Consider the following 20,432-nt stretch of genomic DNA (forward strand, 5'->3'; position numbering starts at 1 on the left):
TTATTATTATTATTATTATTATTATTATTATTATTATTTACTAAGGCTGCTAATACAAGCCAAGCCTATGATCGAGGGAGGGACATAAGTAGGTGACATGAGGAGGGAGGGGGGTGAAGGGGGTTTTGTGTGCTAGGGGCTTGGACTTCCAGCAAGAATGCGTGATCATGTTAGATAGGAGCGAATGGAGACAAATGGACTTTAGGACTTGACGTGCTGTTGGAGTGTAAGCAAGATAACATTTATGAAGGGATTCAGGGAAACCAGCAGGCCGGACTTGAGTCCTGGAGATGGGAAGTACAGTGTCTGCACTCTGAAGGAGGGGTGTTAATGTTGCAGTTTTATAACTGTAGTGTAAGCACTCCTCTGGCAAGACAGTGATGGAGTGAATGATAGTGAACATTTTTCTTTTTCGGGCCACCCTACCTTGGTGGGAAACGGCTGATATGTTAATAATATTATAAATAAAATGAAAAACACTTCTAAATATACATACTGACTTACGCCCTCAACAAATAAGTGACTATCAGACTATGTTAAATGAAGAATGATAAAGCCAGTGCTGACAGCCAAACGTAAACAGAGGAATCAGTATTAAAAAGCAACATCATAACGATTGAAAATGTTTATTAAGAAAGATGTTTAATTATGTAGAGTGCAGTAGAGGGTGTGGTGAGCCAGGGTGAGGTCAGTATATGCAAGTGGTACAGTAGCTGGTTCTCAAAGTAAACGGTACAGTAGTTGGTTCTCAAAGTAAGTGGTACAGTAGCTGGTTCTCAAAGTAAGTGGTACAGTAGCTGGTTCTCAAAGTAAGCGGTACAGTAGTTGGTTCTCAAAGTAAGCGGTACAGTAGCTGGTTCTCAAAGTAAGCGGTACAGTAGTTGGTTCTCAAAGTAAACGGTACAGTAGCTGGTTCTCAAAGTAAGCGGTACAGTAGTTTGTTCTCAAAGTAAATGGTACAGTAGCTGGTTCTCAAAGTAAGCGGTACAGTAGCTGGTTCTCAAAGTAAGTGGTACAGTAGCTGGTTCTCAAAGTAAGCAGTACAGTAGTTGGTTCTCAAAGTAAGCAGTACAGTAGCTGGTTCTCTAAGTGGTACAGTAGTTGGTCTTCAAAACTCTCAAGTACAGGAGTTGCAACTCACTTCTCCCAAGAGTTCTCAGAGCTATGATTTCACTTACCCCAGAGATCCAAGATTACCACCCTCACGAGGCCCAGGAGCTGGAACTCAACCAGTCTCAAAATATATGACGAATAAAATGAAACTGGGAGTGTCATCTACATAGACTTATTTTCTTCACTATATTGAACTGGACTCTCAGGTAACACCCATGAGGGTGAGAGGGAAGAGTGAGGATAGTGGAAGAGAAGTGAGGGGGAAGGAAGGGTATGAGGGGTGAGGGGAAATAAATAACCGGGGCTAGACCCAGCCACATGGCGATGAATGGACATAGTTGAATATGAATGGTATACAGTACAGACAAGATGAAAATTAGACACATGTGCAACATCTGGGTATCTTCATTGTGGACGTTCTGCCAACCAGCGGCTCTATCAATACAAATTCAGGGATATAGTTGGAAGACATTAGTTAAAGGAAACATGATGGTTGCTGTGCTGTTTGCTTCCTTTAGTAACATGGACGGGCTCGGGTGGAAGACCTCGGTGGTTGGAAGTGCCAGGGCGTCATGTGCATGATTTTCTGTTTCTCCAATGCTGTGGTAGGTGGAATGGGGAGGGATTGGTTTTGATGGCATGAAAAGGGTGCTTTTAAGGTCCACCCTTGAAGAGAGGCGGAAAAAGTTAGAGACTAAGTATATACTAACCATACCACGGGTGGGGTTTGAACCCGCAATCACAGTCTCAAAACTCCAGACCGTCGCGGGTTCAAACCCCACCCGTGGTAGGGTTTGTTTGCAATCGTGTCATTACAATTTCGCGAGTCTAATTAGGTATATAATACAGAAAGTGTTGGTCACAGTAGAGTGTTATTTACTGCACCGACACTAAGTGTTGAAGTTGAAAACTCAAATAAGTCACAGGGATGTTAGGAAGTATTTCTTCAGTCGTAGAGTTGTCAGGAAGTGGAACAATCTGGAGAGTGATTAATGTAGTGGAGGCAGGACCCATACATAGCTTTAAGAAGTACGATAAAGCTCATTGAGCAGGGATAGAGTGGACCAAGTAGCCACCAGCGAAGAGGCGGGGCCAGGAGCTGTGAATAGACCCTTGCAACCATAAATAGGTGATCACAGTAGGAGAGTTGTCACTGAATATTCTCACAAGCATATACAAAAAAAATAATAAGCTTAATTTTTTGAACTATGAGATTACATAGAATGCTTTAAAATGACTGAAAGAAAACATGTAAAATCACCTATTACTCGAAGCACTATCAGACATATTCTATGAGATCTACTAAAGTTCAAAGTTTAAATCCGATCCGAAGAGGCGTTCTTAGGTTTTTGCATGGAAACCCTGGAGGAAGAAAAAAGAAGGAAAACAATAATTCAGCAGTGATATAAGTTTCTCATGTCTACTGTGCTTGAGTGAGCCTTAGCTTACGACGCTTGAGTGGGCCTTTGTCCACGGCACTCGAGTGGGCCTTTGTTCATGGTGCTCGAGTGGGCCTTAGCCCATGGTACTCGAGTGGGCCTTCACCCATAATGCTTGAGTGAACCTTCACCTATGGGATTCGAGTGGGCCTTCGCCCTTAGCGCTTGAGTGGGCCTTAGCCCACAGCACTCGATTGGGCCTTCACCCACAGTGCTCAAATGGGTTTTCACCCACAGGGCTCAAGTGGACCTTAGCCCACAGTGCTTGAGTGGGCTTTTGCCCACAGTGCCTTCAGGAATGGACCCTGCCAAGAGTGCCTTCAAGAGTGGACTCTGCCAAGAGCATATTCAAGAGTGGACACCCACCAGAGTGCCTTCAAGAGTGGACACCCACCTACAGTGCCTTCAAGAATGGACACCCACCCAGAGTGCCTTCAAGTATGGACATCTGCCCAGAGTGCCTTCAAAGAGTGGACACCACCCAGAGCACCTCAGGAATGGACTATCTAGAGAATGCAATCAAGCAACTAGATACCATGGACTTGATCCATATGGCTTATATATTGGTCTGATTGCAATATTATTGGACTTTGTCCATTATTTTTGCACTGTGTCCCATATATTGGACTGTTTGCAATATTACTGGACTGTCCATTATTATTGCATTGTGTCCCATATATACTCTCATATATAACAAAAAAAGGCACAGTACCGTGACTCGACATTACTACAGTGGACCCCCGGTTAACAAACTTTTTTCATTCCAGTAGTATGTTCAGGTGCCAGTACTGACCGAATTTTTTCCCATAAGGAATATTGTGAAGTAGATTAGTCAATTTCAGACCCCCAAACATACACGTACAAACGCACTTACATAAATACACTTACATAATTGGTCGCATTTGGAGGTGATCGTTATGCGGGGGTCCACTGTACTTCCTTCCATCTCCCCCACTACTATTACCACCACTACTACTACTACTACATGTATTACTACTACTACCACTACATCTTCCTGCCTATATATACCCATCCTGCTCTACTTCTCATTAGTGTGACTTTGTAAATGGTCAAGTTGGACCAAAACGTCGTCGTAAGCTCGTCTCTTCTATGTGCGGGTTATTTGTGTATTTTTTTTTTTTCAACAAGTCGGCCGTCTCCCACCAAGGCAGGGTGACCCAAAAAAGAAAGAAAATCCCCATAAAGAAAATACTTTCATCATCATTCAACACTTTCACCACACTCACACATTATCACTGCTTTTGCAGAGGTGCTCAGAATACAACAGCTTAGAAGCATATACGTATAAAGATACACAACATATCCCTCCAAACTGCCAATATCCCAAACCCCTCCTTTAAAGTGCAGGCATTGTACTTCCCATTTCCAGGACTCAAGTTATTTGTGTATACCCTCATATAATGGAGTGTCAGTAATATTATTGGACTGTTTTCAATCTTATTACATTGTATCCTTATATGATTCAAATCCTTCCTGGCATACATACTTCATACTTTTTTGCTGTAGCAATGTTGTCTAAACATCATAATCCTACGGATTTAGCGCTTCCCTATGATTATAATAATAATGATAATAATGTCTAAACATCATAATTGGTAATTTTCATATTTTGATGTACACACAACATAGTGTTTGCTGGGTTTTCCTCATCCTTCCTTTTCCCCAACCATTATTTGCGCCGCTCCTTGTGGGCTGGCCAGCAGCATGTCACCAGCCTGATGTCCTGGCTGTTGGTGAGTGATTTCTGGTGATAACATAGCTACCACTGGTAATCAACCGAAGTAACCTTAGGTGCTTGGTTTAGGGTTCCACATAAAAAATTTCTCTGATAACTTTTGCAAAAGCTTTTGGACGATTAACCCTGGCCTGGCTTGACGATCACAGACCTCAGCGTGGTGAGCCAGTGAAACTCGGAACAGCATTTACCTCTTAAGATTAATAGGCATAAGTATATCTTGACTATGCTTATGCTGGGTTACAAGATAAATGCTGTTTCAAGGCTAATATGTGATCCCTGCTCTGAAGAATATTTTTAATAAAATTCTCAAAATAATCTGTTGTATCATTGTCTAATGACCTGTACTGTATAATCAGATATCTTTAAATATAGTTTCATGTCATTGCTTGCTCTCTTAAACCTAGCATGCTAAAACTTGTGCCAACAATCAACTTCTGAGCACTGAAAACAATGTCAGTTTGTGTTGACTGTTCCTTCTCTGTCTTGGATCGAGCCTGAGTACTTAATTTTTCAGGTACTGTTGCCCCTATGGTTTTAATACTTTTCCGATTAAATTAAAAGAAACATAATCTTTTACACTTATATTTACCCTTAAGAATCATCCCTTTGTTGTTGGGTCACTGCATGGAGAATTATTATTATTATTATTATTATTATAATCAAAAAGAAGCGCTAAGCCACAAGGACTATACAGACTGCATGGAGAAGACTCCTCAAGGGAGGTTCCTTGATGCTGGTGAGGGGCTTTTGATCTAGGGAATTGGATCTATGCTCTGGTTCCCCAAATTAAACCTGAATACCTTCCATCCCCCCCCACGTGCCCTGTATAATCCTACAGGTTTAGCGTTCCCCCATGATTTTAATAGTAATAATGCATGGAGAAGACCTGAGCCAGAACCTGTTCTGGCAAACCTACCTGTATCCCTTTGGCTTGAAGTACTGAATGACTCAAGAGCCTTTCTAGCACCGAAGAAGTGTCTTGATGTCTGTGAGGGGTTCTTTATCCAAGAATTGGAATTATCTTCCCATTTGATTACAGCTGATTATCCCATCCTCAGGTGTTGTATGGCTTCCCTATGGGTTTAGTGCTTCCTCTGCAAATACTATACAGATTTATGCTACATCAGTTTATTCGAGGAAGGTGCCTTGATGCTAGTGAGGGGCTTGATCCAAGAAATTAAACTTATCCTTCCCTTTGGATCCAACCTGATTCCCTCCAATTTCCCACTGGCTTCTTTACAAGGTTTCACTTACTGAAAGCTTTACAGGAGCGAGTCATACAGCACTCAGGAAATGGTAGCAGTAGATAAGATTTGTTAGGGCTTTTCACCTCAAGGGTTAGCCACCCAGGGTAACCTAACAGTAAGTGTCATTCAGGACTGATTTTCATTAGGACCCTTTAATCTTATCTCCAGGATGCAGCAAACAGCAGTCAACAATCATTCAGGTACCTACTTACTGCTAATTGAACAGGGACAGCAGGTGTAAGGAAACAAGTTCAACATTTCTACCTGTGCCAGGGATCAAACCCCAGACACTCAGTATGCAAGCTGAGTGCACTATCAACTGAGCCATGGAATAACTCAATTTTGATACAAGGGGAGGAGTAACTAATTCCTTGAATCACGAATCCTTCACTAGCATCACTGCACCTTAAAGGAAATTTGAGGTGAAAAATGGCATAACATACTAGCAGAGATGAACTATTATCAATAGAATATAACAAAAAAAAACAGGTCATCGTAGAAAAAGGCAATATATATATTAAATTCATTTATTATCACTTTGAGCAGGTACAATACTTGTATGGGCAGTCTGTTTAGGATGAGTATATTCATGAGGCAAGGGCTCCAACACAGAAAATTTATACCATGAAAGATGAACTGGCAATTTTCAAATAAAATTATCTATGAACATTAACCTCCTGATCCAATGGTAATATCACACTTGAAGCTAATCATCAATTGCCTAAACAAAAGTTTTAATAATTAGCTAGTCCTTAATTAACCAAAATTTGAGTTAAATTACAGAAGTCCTGTACTAAGTAATAAAAATATTAAGAAGTCCTGTATTAGGCAAGGAGGTTGTAACTGTATTGCCAGTGTAAATAAATAGGCCCCTAGACTGCACTCATGAATAAAACATAGGCAGTGGATTACTAATACTATCTGTTTACAAAAGAAACCGGTTTTACTTTTCATTACCATTAATTCTTAAAGCTATGCAAATGCTACATTCGTCAGTAAATCTATTTTTGTGTAACCGTTAAAATAAATAAAGACCTCAGAGGGCACAACTGGAATCGTATAGTGTTAAAGGAATAAAAATGGAAAAAAATTCAGATGAAAAACTTCTTAAACTTTCTAAATTCTCCTAGAAATGTATATTACACTTTCTCGACAAAAATTAGGGATCGAAAATGTAATCTCAGAATGAACTAGATTCATGCAATATGAATGCTTTGAAAGTAGATTTAGTTGAGAAGTATTACTAAACTTACTACATTCTCCAGGTATTTTTTATTACAATACTATACACTGAAATTAATGCTCAAAAATATAATGAGTTATGTTTAAATGAGCAACTGCAGTATATACAAAATATGCTTGTAAAAATCCATGATTAAAATGAAATCAGAATCTTAGGAATAATTAGAGAATCTAGATGAATACAAAATTCAATTATAAATGTCTAAAGTTAATATCAATTTGAATTGGAAATATTAACTGCTGGCACTGTATAACTGCAAAGTTATTTTTACTATATCTACAACAAATATTTCTTCGCAGATTCCAGAAGAGAGCAACAACTTGCTAGATACTTGTGTTAACACTTAGGAGTTTGATTAAGAAATATTATTGTAAGTGGTAATGTTGTTTAGGTAGATGATTTGAACTCGGGATGACCATCTGAAAAACACTATACCCAGACAGGGTATTGCAGGTCTTTCAAATCAATAAATATTTATGTGTTTCCATTGGTGAACTGAGGCTTATTCTTGAGAAGGTAGTTTGCCAGCCATTCTATAGGATCTCCAGGTCTGAAATATGAAAGATGACTAGTGAAAAGAACAAAATGTAGTGTGCTACTGGTTCTTCATTGTTATTGTTAAGTGATTTTTTTTTTATCACTAACCCATTTCTCATTGCTGTTCAATATACAGAATGTGACAACTTTTTTTTTCACATACTGTTGCCGTACCATTGTGCAGTTTCAAAAGTACTATACTGACCTGAAAAAGGGAAAACACATTCATTCATTCAATAGATGCCTTGCCAAAAGCATGTTGACATCACAGTTTGGATAGCACTAGATACTGCAACATCTCCACCCCTCCTTTAGAGTGCAGGAACTGTACTTTCCACTTCCAGAACTCTAAGTCTGTCTAACTGGCTTCCATGAATCCCTTCATGATTGTTACCTTTTTCACATTCCAACAGCATGTCAAGTCATAAAAACCACTTGCCTCTACTCATTGGATGTCAAAGCCTCTTAGCACTCAAAACCTCTACCAGATCCCTCTCTCCATATATGGTGTTTTACTGTTCTACGTCATTACTCATAAAAGGGAGGAAAAAAAAAAACCTCATTGGTGACATGGGTTTAATATACAGGTCTCCCTCAACATTCGCGAGGGTTAGGGGATCAAGAGCCTTGCGAATGTTGAAAAACCGTGAATGTTTGGTGCCCCAATATATTGTAGGGAAATATAATACAATACTGCTTCCTTAACTTGTTGAACCATGAACAATCATAAAATACATGAAAACATCGTAAATTGTACTAAATATATACATGTTATGCTTTAATAACATGTATGTTATTAAATACCACAGACTCCACCAATGCCTCCACCACTTCCCCAACCACTGCGAGTCCCTACTACCCTCCCTCCGACCCCCGCAACTGGCAGCCAGCCCTCCCACCACTCAGTGTGGTGAGTGTTTTGTTTGTTCATTATTTGCTATTAAACTACAGTATAAATAATGTAAACCCATTCATGACTGCATATTGGAATGGCTATTCGGACAGGTATTGGACGGTGACATCATGTGTTTAGTCTTGAACACAGCAAAGAATCAAACATTTCTGCTACTGCTAATAATAACAATAGTAATAATAATAATAATAATAATAATAATAATAATAATACAATATAATTGAAGAAGGAAATTGTACAAAAATACGAGGGAGTGGTTGACACATCGTCAGTGTGGCTTTGTTTATGCTGGAGTGAACATTAATCTCCCTGCTCTTCCAAACATTTCACAATAATTCAGCGGTTGAGGCAGTGGTATTTAATAACATATATGTTATAAATAATAATAGTACATATTAATAACATGTATTATTATTATTAATAACATGTATGTTATTAAATACCACTGCCTCAATCGCTTCCTCACCAGCTGCCTCACCCACTGCCTCAGTCGCTGCTTCAACAGTTGCCTCAATCGCTGCCTCAACAGCTGCCTCAACAGCTGCCTCACCCACTGCCTCAATCGCTGCCTCAACAGCTGCCTCAGTGACCACTGCCTCAGTCGCTGCCTCAACAGCTGCCTCAATTGCTGCCTCAATCGCTGCCTCAACAGCTGCCTCAATCGCTGCCTCAACAGCTGCCTCATGCACTGCCTCATGCACTGCCTCAACAGCTGCCTCAACAGCTGCCTCACCCACTGCCTCAATAGCTGCCTCAACCACTGCCACAATCACTGCCTCAACAGCTGCCTCAATCGCTGCCTCACCCACTGCCACAATCGCTGCCTCAACAGCTGCCTCAACAGCTGCCTCAACCACTGCCTCTACCACTCCAGTCGCACTCAATCTACAAGTACCAAACACAATGAATTATTGTGAAATGTTTATTAGAGCACGGAGACTAATGTTCACTCCAGCATAAACAAAGCCACACTGACGATGTGTCAACCACTCCCTCGTATTTTTGTACAACTTCCTTCTTCAATTATATCGTATTTATTATTATTATTATTATTATTATTACTATTGTTATTATTAGCAGTAGCAGAAATGTTTGATTCTTTGCTGTGTTCAAGAGTAAACACATGTCACCGTCTAATACCTGTCCGAATAACCATTCCAATATGCAGTCATGAATGGGTTTACATTATTTATACTGCAGTTTAATAGCAAATAATGAACAAACAAAACACTCACCACACTGAGTGGTGGGAGGGCTGGCTGCCAGAGTAGTAGGGACTCGCAGGTGGCGGGAAACTTGAATATGATTTGGCGGCTGGGAATTTGGCGGTCGGGAATTCGCGAATGTGTGAAGCCTGCGAAAGCTGAAAACGTGAATGTTGAGGGAGACCTGTAATCACGAATTCTGGGGAAGCAGTTAGCCGAAGTTGAGCCCTGGAGAAGGGAAGCACACTACATGCACTCCGAAAGATGAGTGGGGAAGTTGCAATTTAGAGGGTAATATGAATTATATGCACACTTCTGGCAAAACAGCTATCGAGTGAATGATGGACTCCTATGCTGGGCTACCTTAGCTTAGTGGGAGATGGCCAATGTGGTAAGGAAATTAAAATTAAAAATCATACTGCTTTTAACACTCAAACAGTAATAGTGAATCCTTCCTCAAAATATGCCACAAAAGATGTGACATTGAGATTTTAAAACCAAGCCACAGTGAATGGATTAAATGTGTACTGTAAAGTGTTAGAAAACGTACTTTTTTGTCAGCAATAAAAGCTTATGTACATAATTCTTTTCTTCCATATCTTTGAGAAAAGTTTATTCCAAAAGAAGACTGCATCAAGGATAAATGGTAAAATTATGGAGCACATGGTACAAAGCATTTAAAGCAAGTTTGTAGCAGTTTAAAAATAGTCATTTGAATGATCTGGTTGATTCTATAGAAAATAAATGGCATATAGTCGTATAATAATGCAGCAAAGCAAACCTTTCTTTGTTGAGCTGCGTGACCGCTTGTAAAAGGATAGGCACCACTGTTTGGTCAAGGTACTGGCGGGTCGGCAATGATGACATATCCACCCTTGGTCTTTTCGCTGAAGATTCTCCATTACTTTCCCCACCACCACCACTTGCTTTCTGTTGAGAAACATTCCATCCTTCTTAATTATAGAAATGAATTAATATTAGTAAGGCTTTATCAAGCTGAAATTTTTGCATTTCACTTCATATTATACATGTATTGGTTTTTGTCCTATATTAGAAATTACAGATTTCACAGCTATTATTCTGAATTGTACCTATCTTCTATACACATTAGAAATAATTCCAAGAGACTGGAAATTAAAAAGAGGTTCATTACATAAAAATTTGACTAAAACTGAATGCATGCCATGGAATACTTATTGGTACTTTTCTCTCACATATTCAATTTTATGCAACTTTCCTAAAAGTGTGAAAGAAAAATAAAATTACAAGAACAAAACCATTAGTTTGGATTACAAAAACAAAAATGTAATAAAGTTGGTAGAATTACCGACAATATGTAAAGTAAAAGGACACAAGTGCAACTAATGTACTTGTGTCTTTTACTTTACAAAAACAAAAATGTTGATTTTTAAGCTGCTGCTGTTAAAAGCCACCATAACACAAGTTGTGAGCAACTTTAGTAGGTAGCCATGCAAGCATGATACACGAGGCAGTATATGCAAAAGGTAATTTGATAAGGATGCTGTATCCCAAAGACCTGATAGGATATGTTCAGAAAGGCTCCTATCTAATCAACGAGGTATTGTGAAAATATTTGTTTGAGGAAGAGGAGAGCATAGGAGTAGCCCTCATAGATTTTGACTAGGTCCACCACTAAAATACTAAATGTAAATACATTGAGAAGGAAACTACCATATCCTTGTAGAGAGCTGATAAGCACAAGCTCATCTTCATGAAATTTACTTCCTAAGATGCTATGATATTTACTTTCTTAGATGCCATCTTCCTGGAGAATGTTTGAGACCTGTTGAAGGAATCTTGAATGAAGTTCTTCAGAACCTTTTTTCACTGGTGGAATTGAGTTTCATCCTGGCCAGCTTATGATTCACTTTACAGCAGTAGCCCAGAAGCTAACCTGCTGTATAAGTGGGCCCTCCTGCACATTATGCATAAATAACAGTGGAGAATGTTGAGAGAGAAATGGAAATTGCAGCTAAAGATAATGCAAGGAAAATGGGAAACAAAATGGAACAACTGAAGTATGAGGTTAAGAAAGTGAAGAGAAATTTAAGAGATAGGATGTGGTGCAAGGACAGAAAGGTCAAATACAGCCTCTCCTCACTTACCGACGTACTCGTTTACTGACGACTCAGACTTACGACAGGGTCTCTAACCAATATGCTTACCTAAATAAAGTACATTAGAGCTGATTTCCTCTATTCTGTTTAATACAGTACACTACTGTATAAACATTCAAAAATATGCCAGAAATGTTACAAATGGTGCAAAGGTGAAATTAAAACAATATCAAAGATGATTGACACAAACCCACTACCATTATAGTATGCTCCTCACTTAGTGACAAATTTGTTTACCAACGTGGTCTGAGGAATGAAACTCTGTTGTTAAGCGAGGAGAGGCTGTATAAATGTACTGTAGAGTACATGGAATTGTTTATGAAAGACATTAGCATGAGATACATCATGCACACAATTACAAAAACAGTAAGAAGTAAGATTAGATATGATGAAAAATTTGTGCATGAAAGAAAACAATAATTAGGGGCATGGGAAAATGATCATCAGTTGGGTGCTTCAAGGGCCTGTTCTTGCTCTGAAACTATTTCCAATTTATATAAATAGTACCATAGTGCTATAAATGACTTTCTAGGAGGAATAACGAATTATTATACATTAGCAAAGGATGCAAAATTTGTAAGCAAATCAGAAAATAAATGGCTGTAAAAACGAACGATATTAAATTTGCCAATGTTGGGAGACCAAAGAGTTAATATGATAGTCACTCAAGAGCTTGCAGGTGGCTAAGATGAGAGAAATTGAAAATATCTCTTGGAATTAGCAATAGTGAAAACAATTGTAAGCTGTGGAAGAAAAGGAGAAAAAATTACAAATCGAGTAGTTGATGGATGCTGAGAGTGCAACAGCTATTGTAAAGTACATAAAACATGGGAAACCACAAGAATAGTTATACTCTTGTGGTAACAAACTGGTATTATAAATTTAATTACTATACACATATATACAGCATAACAAAAATCAACACTAAAATTAACATGATATATGAGAATTAAGTTAAAAAAATAGCAATGATAAGCTGTACTGTACTTGTGCAAGTGATGAATGATTCAACTCTACTAAACAATTACCTCCACAGCATCACTTACAACATCTGAAGACTCTGCTTCGGAATCCATTCTTTGCTGCCTTCCTGTAATATATAGCATCATTTAATTTCTGTATTATTATTATTATAATCAAAAAGAAGCGCTAAGCCACAAGGGCTATACAGCTTAATTTCTGTAACATTTATTTTTATCTATAGAGAAACAGTTCTCACATTCACTTATGTAAGTTACCATTAGAGCCATAACAATTATTTAAATGACATTTCAGTCTGACCAGGACCATTATTAAAATTTACCTTCAAATTGTGGGCTGTGAAAAGAGATAATTTTAACATGAGAAATGAAAGACAAACAGACTTAGAAATCATCAAAAACAATCGACATGATGGCTATGAGGGTCATATCAGGTGTAACAAAGGAACACAACCATTAATGTGCATTTTGTTATTGTTCATAAATTAAAAGAAAATAAATAAAGAATCACATCGGAGATCCAACTGATGTTATAATAAAAACAATATAAAATGTACACAGTATGTTTGTGGTAAAAAAGTGTAATATGCTCAGTCCAAGCCCAAGATGCAAGATTAAACTTCAACACATTGGCACAAATTTTATGAATGACTTAAATAGGTAATGAAAAAGAGCTGAGAGACAGGAGAAACAGGATACATAAGAGAGAGAATATGAGAAAGAGAAAAAAACAGAGAGTAAGAGAAAGGAGAGAAATATATTTGTACAATATTGCTAAAAACTATTTGACTGACAGTAATATCATCTGTTATTGTAAACATTCACACTTCATTTATCCCTCTAATTTGCAAACTATTAGACAACTTTGCCCAACTTACAAACCATGAACTAACAACCTAGTTTGCAAACCATTATGAAAATTCACTTGCCTGCAAACAATTAGGAAGCATACCCAGTTGCACATTCAGATTTAGATTATTTCAGATCACTGCATATACTAAATATACAATAATGAGAAAGTAAGAGGATGCATAGTTTTTTTTTTTAGAAAAAAAAAATTAACTAACAGCCTATCCAATAAACATTTAGCTAACGCTAGTTTCTAAACCATTATGAAGCGAAGACTTATTTGGAAATCATTAGTTATGTACCTCTGCTTACAAGTCACTAGTCTACCAGACATGCACCTTATGCTAAGAACTGTCATTTGTGCCTAACAACATTTTAATACATGTAAACTAAATTACTTGTAATACTTCAGAAGAGAAATAAATTTATTATTATTATTATTATTATTAGCCAACACCATCATGATAAGGGAAAGCAAGTTTATTTAGTCACAGGTACACTTAAGTACAGTTATCATACATAGTGTAAATCACCCAGGATAAACCCCAAAAAAGTCGAAGTGACTTATTTCCATTGGGGGTCATAACTTATTTCCATTGAGGTCAATGCAGTAACACAAATGATAAGCAGGTAAATAGGGAAGGTTATTTAGGTACAGGTACACATCAGTACAATTTTCATACATAGTAACATATGTGTAAATTACCTAGGACTCCAATAGAAATAAATCACTGACTTTTTTTTTTTTTTAGGTTATCCTAAAACATTTATACTATGATAATTGTACTTATGTGTACCTGTGCCTAAATAACCTTCCCTATTTACCTGCTAATCATTTGTGACTTATTAACATTAGGGTTAAATTCCAACTAACAAAACTGGTTTAAAAAAAAAAAAATGTAGTAGAGGTGAATGAACTGACAAATGTCACTGAAGTCATTTAGGCAGCTTGAAAAAAAATGGTTGTTAGATGTATGTTTCAATGGTTAGACATATGTAGGATCAGCCTATCATGAGCCAGTAGGCCTACTAATTATTTCACTCACGGGGAAGCGCTGAACCCGTAGGGGTCACACTGCGCCTGAGGAATGTGAGGTAATTAGCTTTGATGTGAGGAAGAGGGAAAGATACCTCCAATTCCTTGGATTAAGTGCACTTTAACGCCATGAATTCACCTCCTCCCCCCCCAAAAAATAGGCCTATTGAAATAACACTCACATTCAAAACTAATTATTTACATAGTTGATCAACCTTTTCTGAGTGTATATGAGGGTTCTCCTCAACCTCACACACTGTAGCGTACATCTTGACCCACAAAACTACACACACTCCTCATTTTGACTCACAAAAAAACCATAATAAGGAAGAGATACCTGTTGTGTCTTGCTCACGTCTCTCAGTCAAGTGACTCCACTCACCGTCTTGTTAGGGCCAAGTTATCTCTTCTCCTCTTCCATATTTATAATATATGTATCTTAAATAAATGTATATTTAACAAATAATAACATTAGTTTTTTATTATTCATTGTTGTAAAGCTATTTTAATGTGTGTATATATTAATCAGGCTGTCTGGGCATTTTAGAAATTCTGCAAAACTCTGTATTTATTGCTTATTTAGGAATGTGCCTGAATTTGAGCATATATATCATTGATAAAACTAGAGTAAACAAATACAGTAATTTATTTAATAAAGTTAAAAAAATAGTTTTTTTTTTCTTCTTGCTTGTAGAGCGTTCGTGTAAATTATAAACAAAGGTGATGACGTCACAAGAACAGCTGAGGATTTGTTTACTAGCGCGAGGAGAGTTGCTATTGGCCGCCGGGGGGAGGCGGAGCCGCATTGCAGCCAATCAGCGGGCGTGTTGACATATCCGAATAAATCCGACTTATTACATGCAATGAAAGAACTTGCTTTATTATATTCAATTATCTAATTTGGTAACAAAAATTTAGGGTAGATCCCAGGAATCGGAACTCAACTATAGCAAGATTCAGCAAGATAAAATTATAAATATGGAAAGAAGTTAAAATAATATATCAATTCTGTATTATTTTCTCGATGCGAGTTCCTTTGTGACAAATAACTGAATTAATAATAATAATAATAATAATAATAATAATAATAATAATAATAATAATAATAATAATAATAATAATTACTACTCTCAGGTGACTTCAATATAAATCTCCTGCAAGACCAGGACCCACACGTTACTGAATTCACAAACACTATGAGTAACTGCATGTTGCTACCAACAGTAACAAAACCTACAAGAATTACAGAGACTAGAGTCTCCCTACTAGACAACATCTGGACCAACACCATATCCCCTTTAAAATCAGGCATAATCACAGATAATACCACAGACCACTACCCTACCTTCCTCATAACTAATCTAGGCAAATTACCCCCAGACACTACCAAAGTCACTTTCATACTTCACAATGAGGCAGCTATCAATAACTTCACAACAGCAGTGACAAACATTGACTGGCACACTGAGCTAGAAATCTATACAGATATTGACGAATGTATTAATAATTTTCTATAAAAGACCCAATACCTCTATAACAAGCATTGCCCTAAAAAACTAAACAGATGACGGCTAAGAGACTGAACAGTCCCTGGCTAACACCCAGTATCCTCAAATCCATAAATACAAAGCACCTATATGAAAAACAGTACAGAATGGGTCACATAACCAGAGACCAAACAAAATGTTACTCGTCAGTCCTAACCAACCTGATAAGAAGGGCTAAAAAATTGTATTATGAGAACAGATTATTCAACTTAAAAGGTGATATAAAAAAGACCTGGAAAACCCTATCAGAAATTCTAGGAACAAAAAACATATCACAAAATAGCGCAATTGAACTAACAAAACCAGATGAACCCCAACTCCCACCAACTGAAACAGCAAACAGACTCAATGATTTCTTCTCCACTATAGGAAAAAACCTTGCCAATAAAATCCCAAGCTCAAATACCCCACCTAATGACTACCTCACTGGCAACTACCCGAACACACTGTTCCTAGCTCCGACTAACCCAACAGAAGTCTCTCTTATTATCAACACACTAAAAAACAAGACAGGAGATTTAAATACCTTACCACTCTTTATATACAAAAAAAGCGTTGCAAGTGCTGTCACCAATCATTGCAACACTCTTTAACAAATCCATTGAATCCTCTACCTTCCCTACAGTTCTCGAAATAGCGAGGGTCACCCCGATCCATAAAGGAGGAGACCAAACAGACTTGAATAACTATAGGCCAATACCCAACTTACGCCCTCTCTACAAAATCTTCGAAAAATTTATTCATAAGCGAATCTATTCCTACCTCATCTCCCACAACATACTCAATCCCTGTCAGTTTGGGTTCAGGCCTAATAAAAATACGAATGATGCTATTATACACATGCTAGAACAAATATACACTGCAATAGAGAAAAAAGAAGTCCCACTGGGGATCTTCATTGATCTACGTAAAGCTTTTGATACAATTGACCATGATTTACTCCACATAAAATTGTCACACTATGGTATAAGAGGGCACTCCCTCAACTAAGCCAATATGTGTACACAAATGGAGCAAACTCTTCCGTACAGCCAATTACAGTTGGTGTCTCACAGGGAAGTGTCCTTGGCCCTCTTCTCTTTCTTGTTTACATAAATGACCTACCAAATGCATCACAACTACTCAAACCCACACTATTTGCAGATGACACTACATACGTCTTCTCTCACCCGAGCCCAGTCATGCAAGCCAATACTGTGAATACCGAATTACAGAAAATATCTGCCTGGATGCTGACTAACAAACTTACTCTCAACATTGACAAAACCTACTACATTCAGTTTGGTAACAGAGCTACAGATGTCCCTCTTAACATAATGATAAACGGATCACCTATCACAAAACTCACAGAGGGAAAATTCTTAGGAATCCACCTTGATAAAAGACTCAAATTTCAAGCACATTTACAACAAATTTCCAAAAAAAATTCCAAGATCGTAGCCATACTATCGAAGATACGGTACTACTATGTTCCACAGTCAGCCCTCCTGGCCCTATATCACTCTCTTATTTACCCCTATCTCACCTATGGAATTTGTGCATGCGGCTCAACAACAATAAACCATCTCAGACCATTAATTACCCAACAAAAGGCTGCAGTCAGAATGATAACAAATTCCCACTACAGACAACACACTCCACCAATATTCAAAACTCTAAACCTACTCACCATACAAACCATCCATACTTATTATTGTACCTACTACATACATAGAACACTTAACTCTGACATAAACCCTCCCCTCAAACATCTTACCAGCCTCAACAGAACACATGCGGGAGAGATACATGATTATATACACCTGGAAAATCCTAGAGGGACTAGTACCGAACTTGCACACGAAAATCACTCACTACGAAAGCAAAAGACTTGGCAGACGATGCAACATCCCCCCAATGAAAAGCAGGGGTGTCACTAGCACGTTAAGAGACCATACAATAAGTGTCAGGGGCCCGAGACTGTTCAACTGCCTCCCAGCATACATAAGGGGGATCACCAACAGACCCCTGGCAGTCTTCAAGCTGGCACTGGACAAGCACCTAAAGTCGGTTCCTGACCAGCCGGGCTGTGGCTCGTACGTTGGTTTGCGTGCAGCCAGCAGCAACAGCCTGGTTGATCAGGCTCTAATCCACCAGGAGGCCTGGTCACAGACCGGGCCGCGGGGGCGTTGACCCCCGGAACTCTCTCCAGGTAAACTCCAGGTATGACCATAACACAAGACACAGATCACTCTTTGATGTTCCTCGTGTCCATCTCACACTACGCAAAAACTCAATGGCAGTCTTCAAGCTGGCACTGGACAAGCACCTAAAGTCAGTTCCTGATCAGCCGGGCTGTGGCTCGTACGTTGGTTTGCGTGCAGCCAGCAGCAACAGCCTGGTTGATCAGGCGCTGATCCACCAGGAGGCCTGGTCACAGACCGGGCCGCGGGGGCGTTGACCCCCGAAACTCTCTCCAGGTAAACTCCAGGTAAACATAAAAGCCCCTAAAATCTGGAACTCATTACCTGTGAATATAAAAGAAACACTGTCTGTTTATAAAGTCAAGTCTTCTTAAAAATCACTTACTCACCCACAACTAAATAAATACTGAATAATTGTTATTTTTTAATTACATTACCTAACAGAATACTCCATTCTACTGAATGCACAGCAACACAGTAAATGACAATAGACCCGTCTTTGAAATACTCATTTGTGCTTAATTATTATTTGTTTACAATAATGTTTACCACTGAGTATATCATTGCTTGGTTAATCTTAAGTTAATTTTAAGCCTGCCCATAATGCTCTGCATACAAGGGACTTTGACATGTTACACTTAACCACTGTATTTCCTTGTACTTCTATGTAACATGTTCAAATAAATAAATAAATAAATAAATTATTATTATTACTTATTATTATTGGGAAAAACGCTAAACTGGTAGGGCTTATACAACACCTGGAAAATGGGAGGTAGACAGGTTTGATCCAGGGAAGGCGAGAATAGGTTCCTAATCAGTGGATCAAGAGCCCTGCATCAAGACATCCTCTTGGAAGGGAGGAATTAACGACATGGATGATGATGATGATAATAATACCTGGAGCTTACCTGGAGAGAGTTCCGGGGGTCAACGCCCCCGCGGCCTGGTCTGTGACCAGGCCTCCTGGTGGATCAGAGCCTGATCAACCAGGCTGTTGCTGCTGGCTGCACGCAAACCAACGTACGAGCCACAGCCCGGCTGGTCAGGAACCGACTTTAGGTGCTTGTCCAGTGCCAGCTTGAAGACTGCCAGGGGTCTGTTGGTAATCCCCCTTATGTATGCTGGGAGGCAGTTGAACAGTCTCGGGCCCCTGACACTTATTGTATGGTCTCTTAACGTGCTAGTGACACCCCTGCTTTTCATTGGGGGGATGTTGCATCGTCTGCCAAGTCTTTTGCTTTCGTAGTGAGTGATTTTCATGTGCAAGTTCGGTACTAGTCCCTCTAGGATTTTCCAGGTGTATATAATCATCTATCTCTCCCGCCTGCGTTCCAGGGAATACAGGTTCAGGAACCTCAAGCGCTCCCAGTAATTGAGGTGTTTTATCTCCGTTATGCGCGCTGTGAAGGTTCTCTGTACATTTTCTAGGTCAGCAATTTCACCTGCCTTGAAAGGTGCTGTTAGTGTGCAGCAATATTCCAGCCTAGATAGAACAAGTGATCTGAAGAGTGTCATCATGGGCTTGGCCTCCCTAGTTTTGAAGGTTCTCATTATCCATCCTGTCATTTTTCTAGCAGATGCGATTGATACAATGTTATGGTCCTTGAAGGTGAGATCCTCTGACATGATCACTCCCAGGTCTTTGACGTTGGTGTTTCGCTCTATTTTGTGGCCAGAATTTGTTTTGTACTCTGATGAAGATTTAATTTCCTCGTGTTTACCATATCTAAGTAATTTAAATTTCTCATCGTTGAACTTCATATTGTTTTCTGCAGCCCACTGAAAGATTCGGTTGATGTCCGCCTGGAGCCTTGCAGTGTCTGCAATGGAAGACACTGTCATGCAGATTCGGGTGTCATCTGCAAAGGAAGACACGGTGCTGTGGCTGACATCCTTGTCTATGTCGGATATGAGGATGAGGAACAAGATGGGAGCGAGTACTGTGCCTTGTGGAACAGAGCTTTTCACCGTAGCTGCCTCGGACTTTACTCTGTTGACGACTACTCTCTGTGTTCTGTTAGTGAGGAAATTATAGATCCATCGACCGACTTTTCCTGTTATCCCTTTAGCACGCATTTTGTGCGCTATTACGCCATGGTCACACTTGTCGAAGACTTTTGCAAAGTCTGTATATATTACATCAGCATTCTTTTTATCTTCTAGTGCATTTAGGACCTTGTCGTAGTGATCCAATAGTTGAGACAGACAGGAGCGACCTGTTCTAAACCCATGTTGCCCTG

At 38.9% G+C, this 20,432-nt stretch overlaps 1 protein-coding gene across 13 annotated transcripts; it reads right to left on the reverse strand.

Moving 5' to 3' along the window:
• Positions 1-6,071: 6,071 nt before the first annotated feature.
• LOC128701135 (protein dpy-30 homolog) lies at positions 6,072-15,219 on the reverse strand. Of its 13 annotated transcripts, none has more exons than XM_070100560.1 (6): positions 14,797-15,219; positions 12,641-12,684; positions 11,224-11,260; positions 10,238-10,386; positions 9,487-9,614; positions 6,072-7,351 (listed from the first exon to the last, which is right to left on the reverse strand). In XM_070100560.1, the coding sequence occupies exons 2-6, from the start codon at positions 12,643-12,645 to the stop codon at positions 7,335-7,337; spliced, it is 336 nt and encodes a 111-aa protein (XP_069956661.1). In that variant the 5' UTR covers positions 12,646-12,684; positions 14,797-15,219; the 3' UTR covers positions 6,072-7,334. The 13 variants fall into 13 exon arrangements, with proteins under 13 accessions (XP_069956661.1, XP_069956662.1, XP_069956660.1 ...); XM_070100561.1 differs by lacking the exon at positions 14,797-15,219 and adding an exon at positions 14,642-14,790; XM_070100559.1 differs by lacking the exon at positions 14,797-15,219 and adding an exon at positions 14,642-14,790 and having other exon boundaries at positions 11,149-11,260.
• Positions 15,220-20,432: the final 5,213 nt, after the last annotated feature.

Source organism: Cherax quadricarinatus, chromosome 73, assembly GCF_038502225.1.
Source record: "Cherax quadricarinatus isolate ZL_2023a chromosome 73, ASM3850222v1, whole genome shotgun sequence".
In the NCBI taxonomy this organism is placed as follows: domain Eukaryota; kingdom Metazoa; phylum Arthropoda; class Malacostraca; order Decapoda; family Parastacidae; genus Cherax; species Cherax quadricarinatus.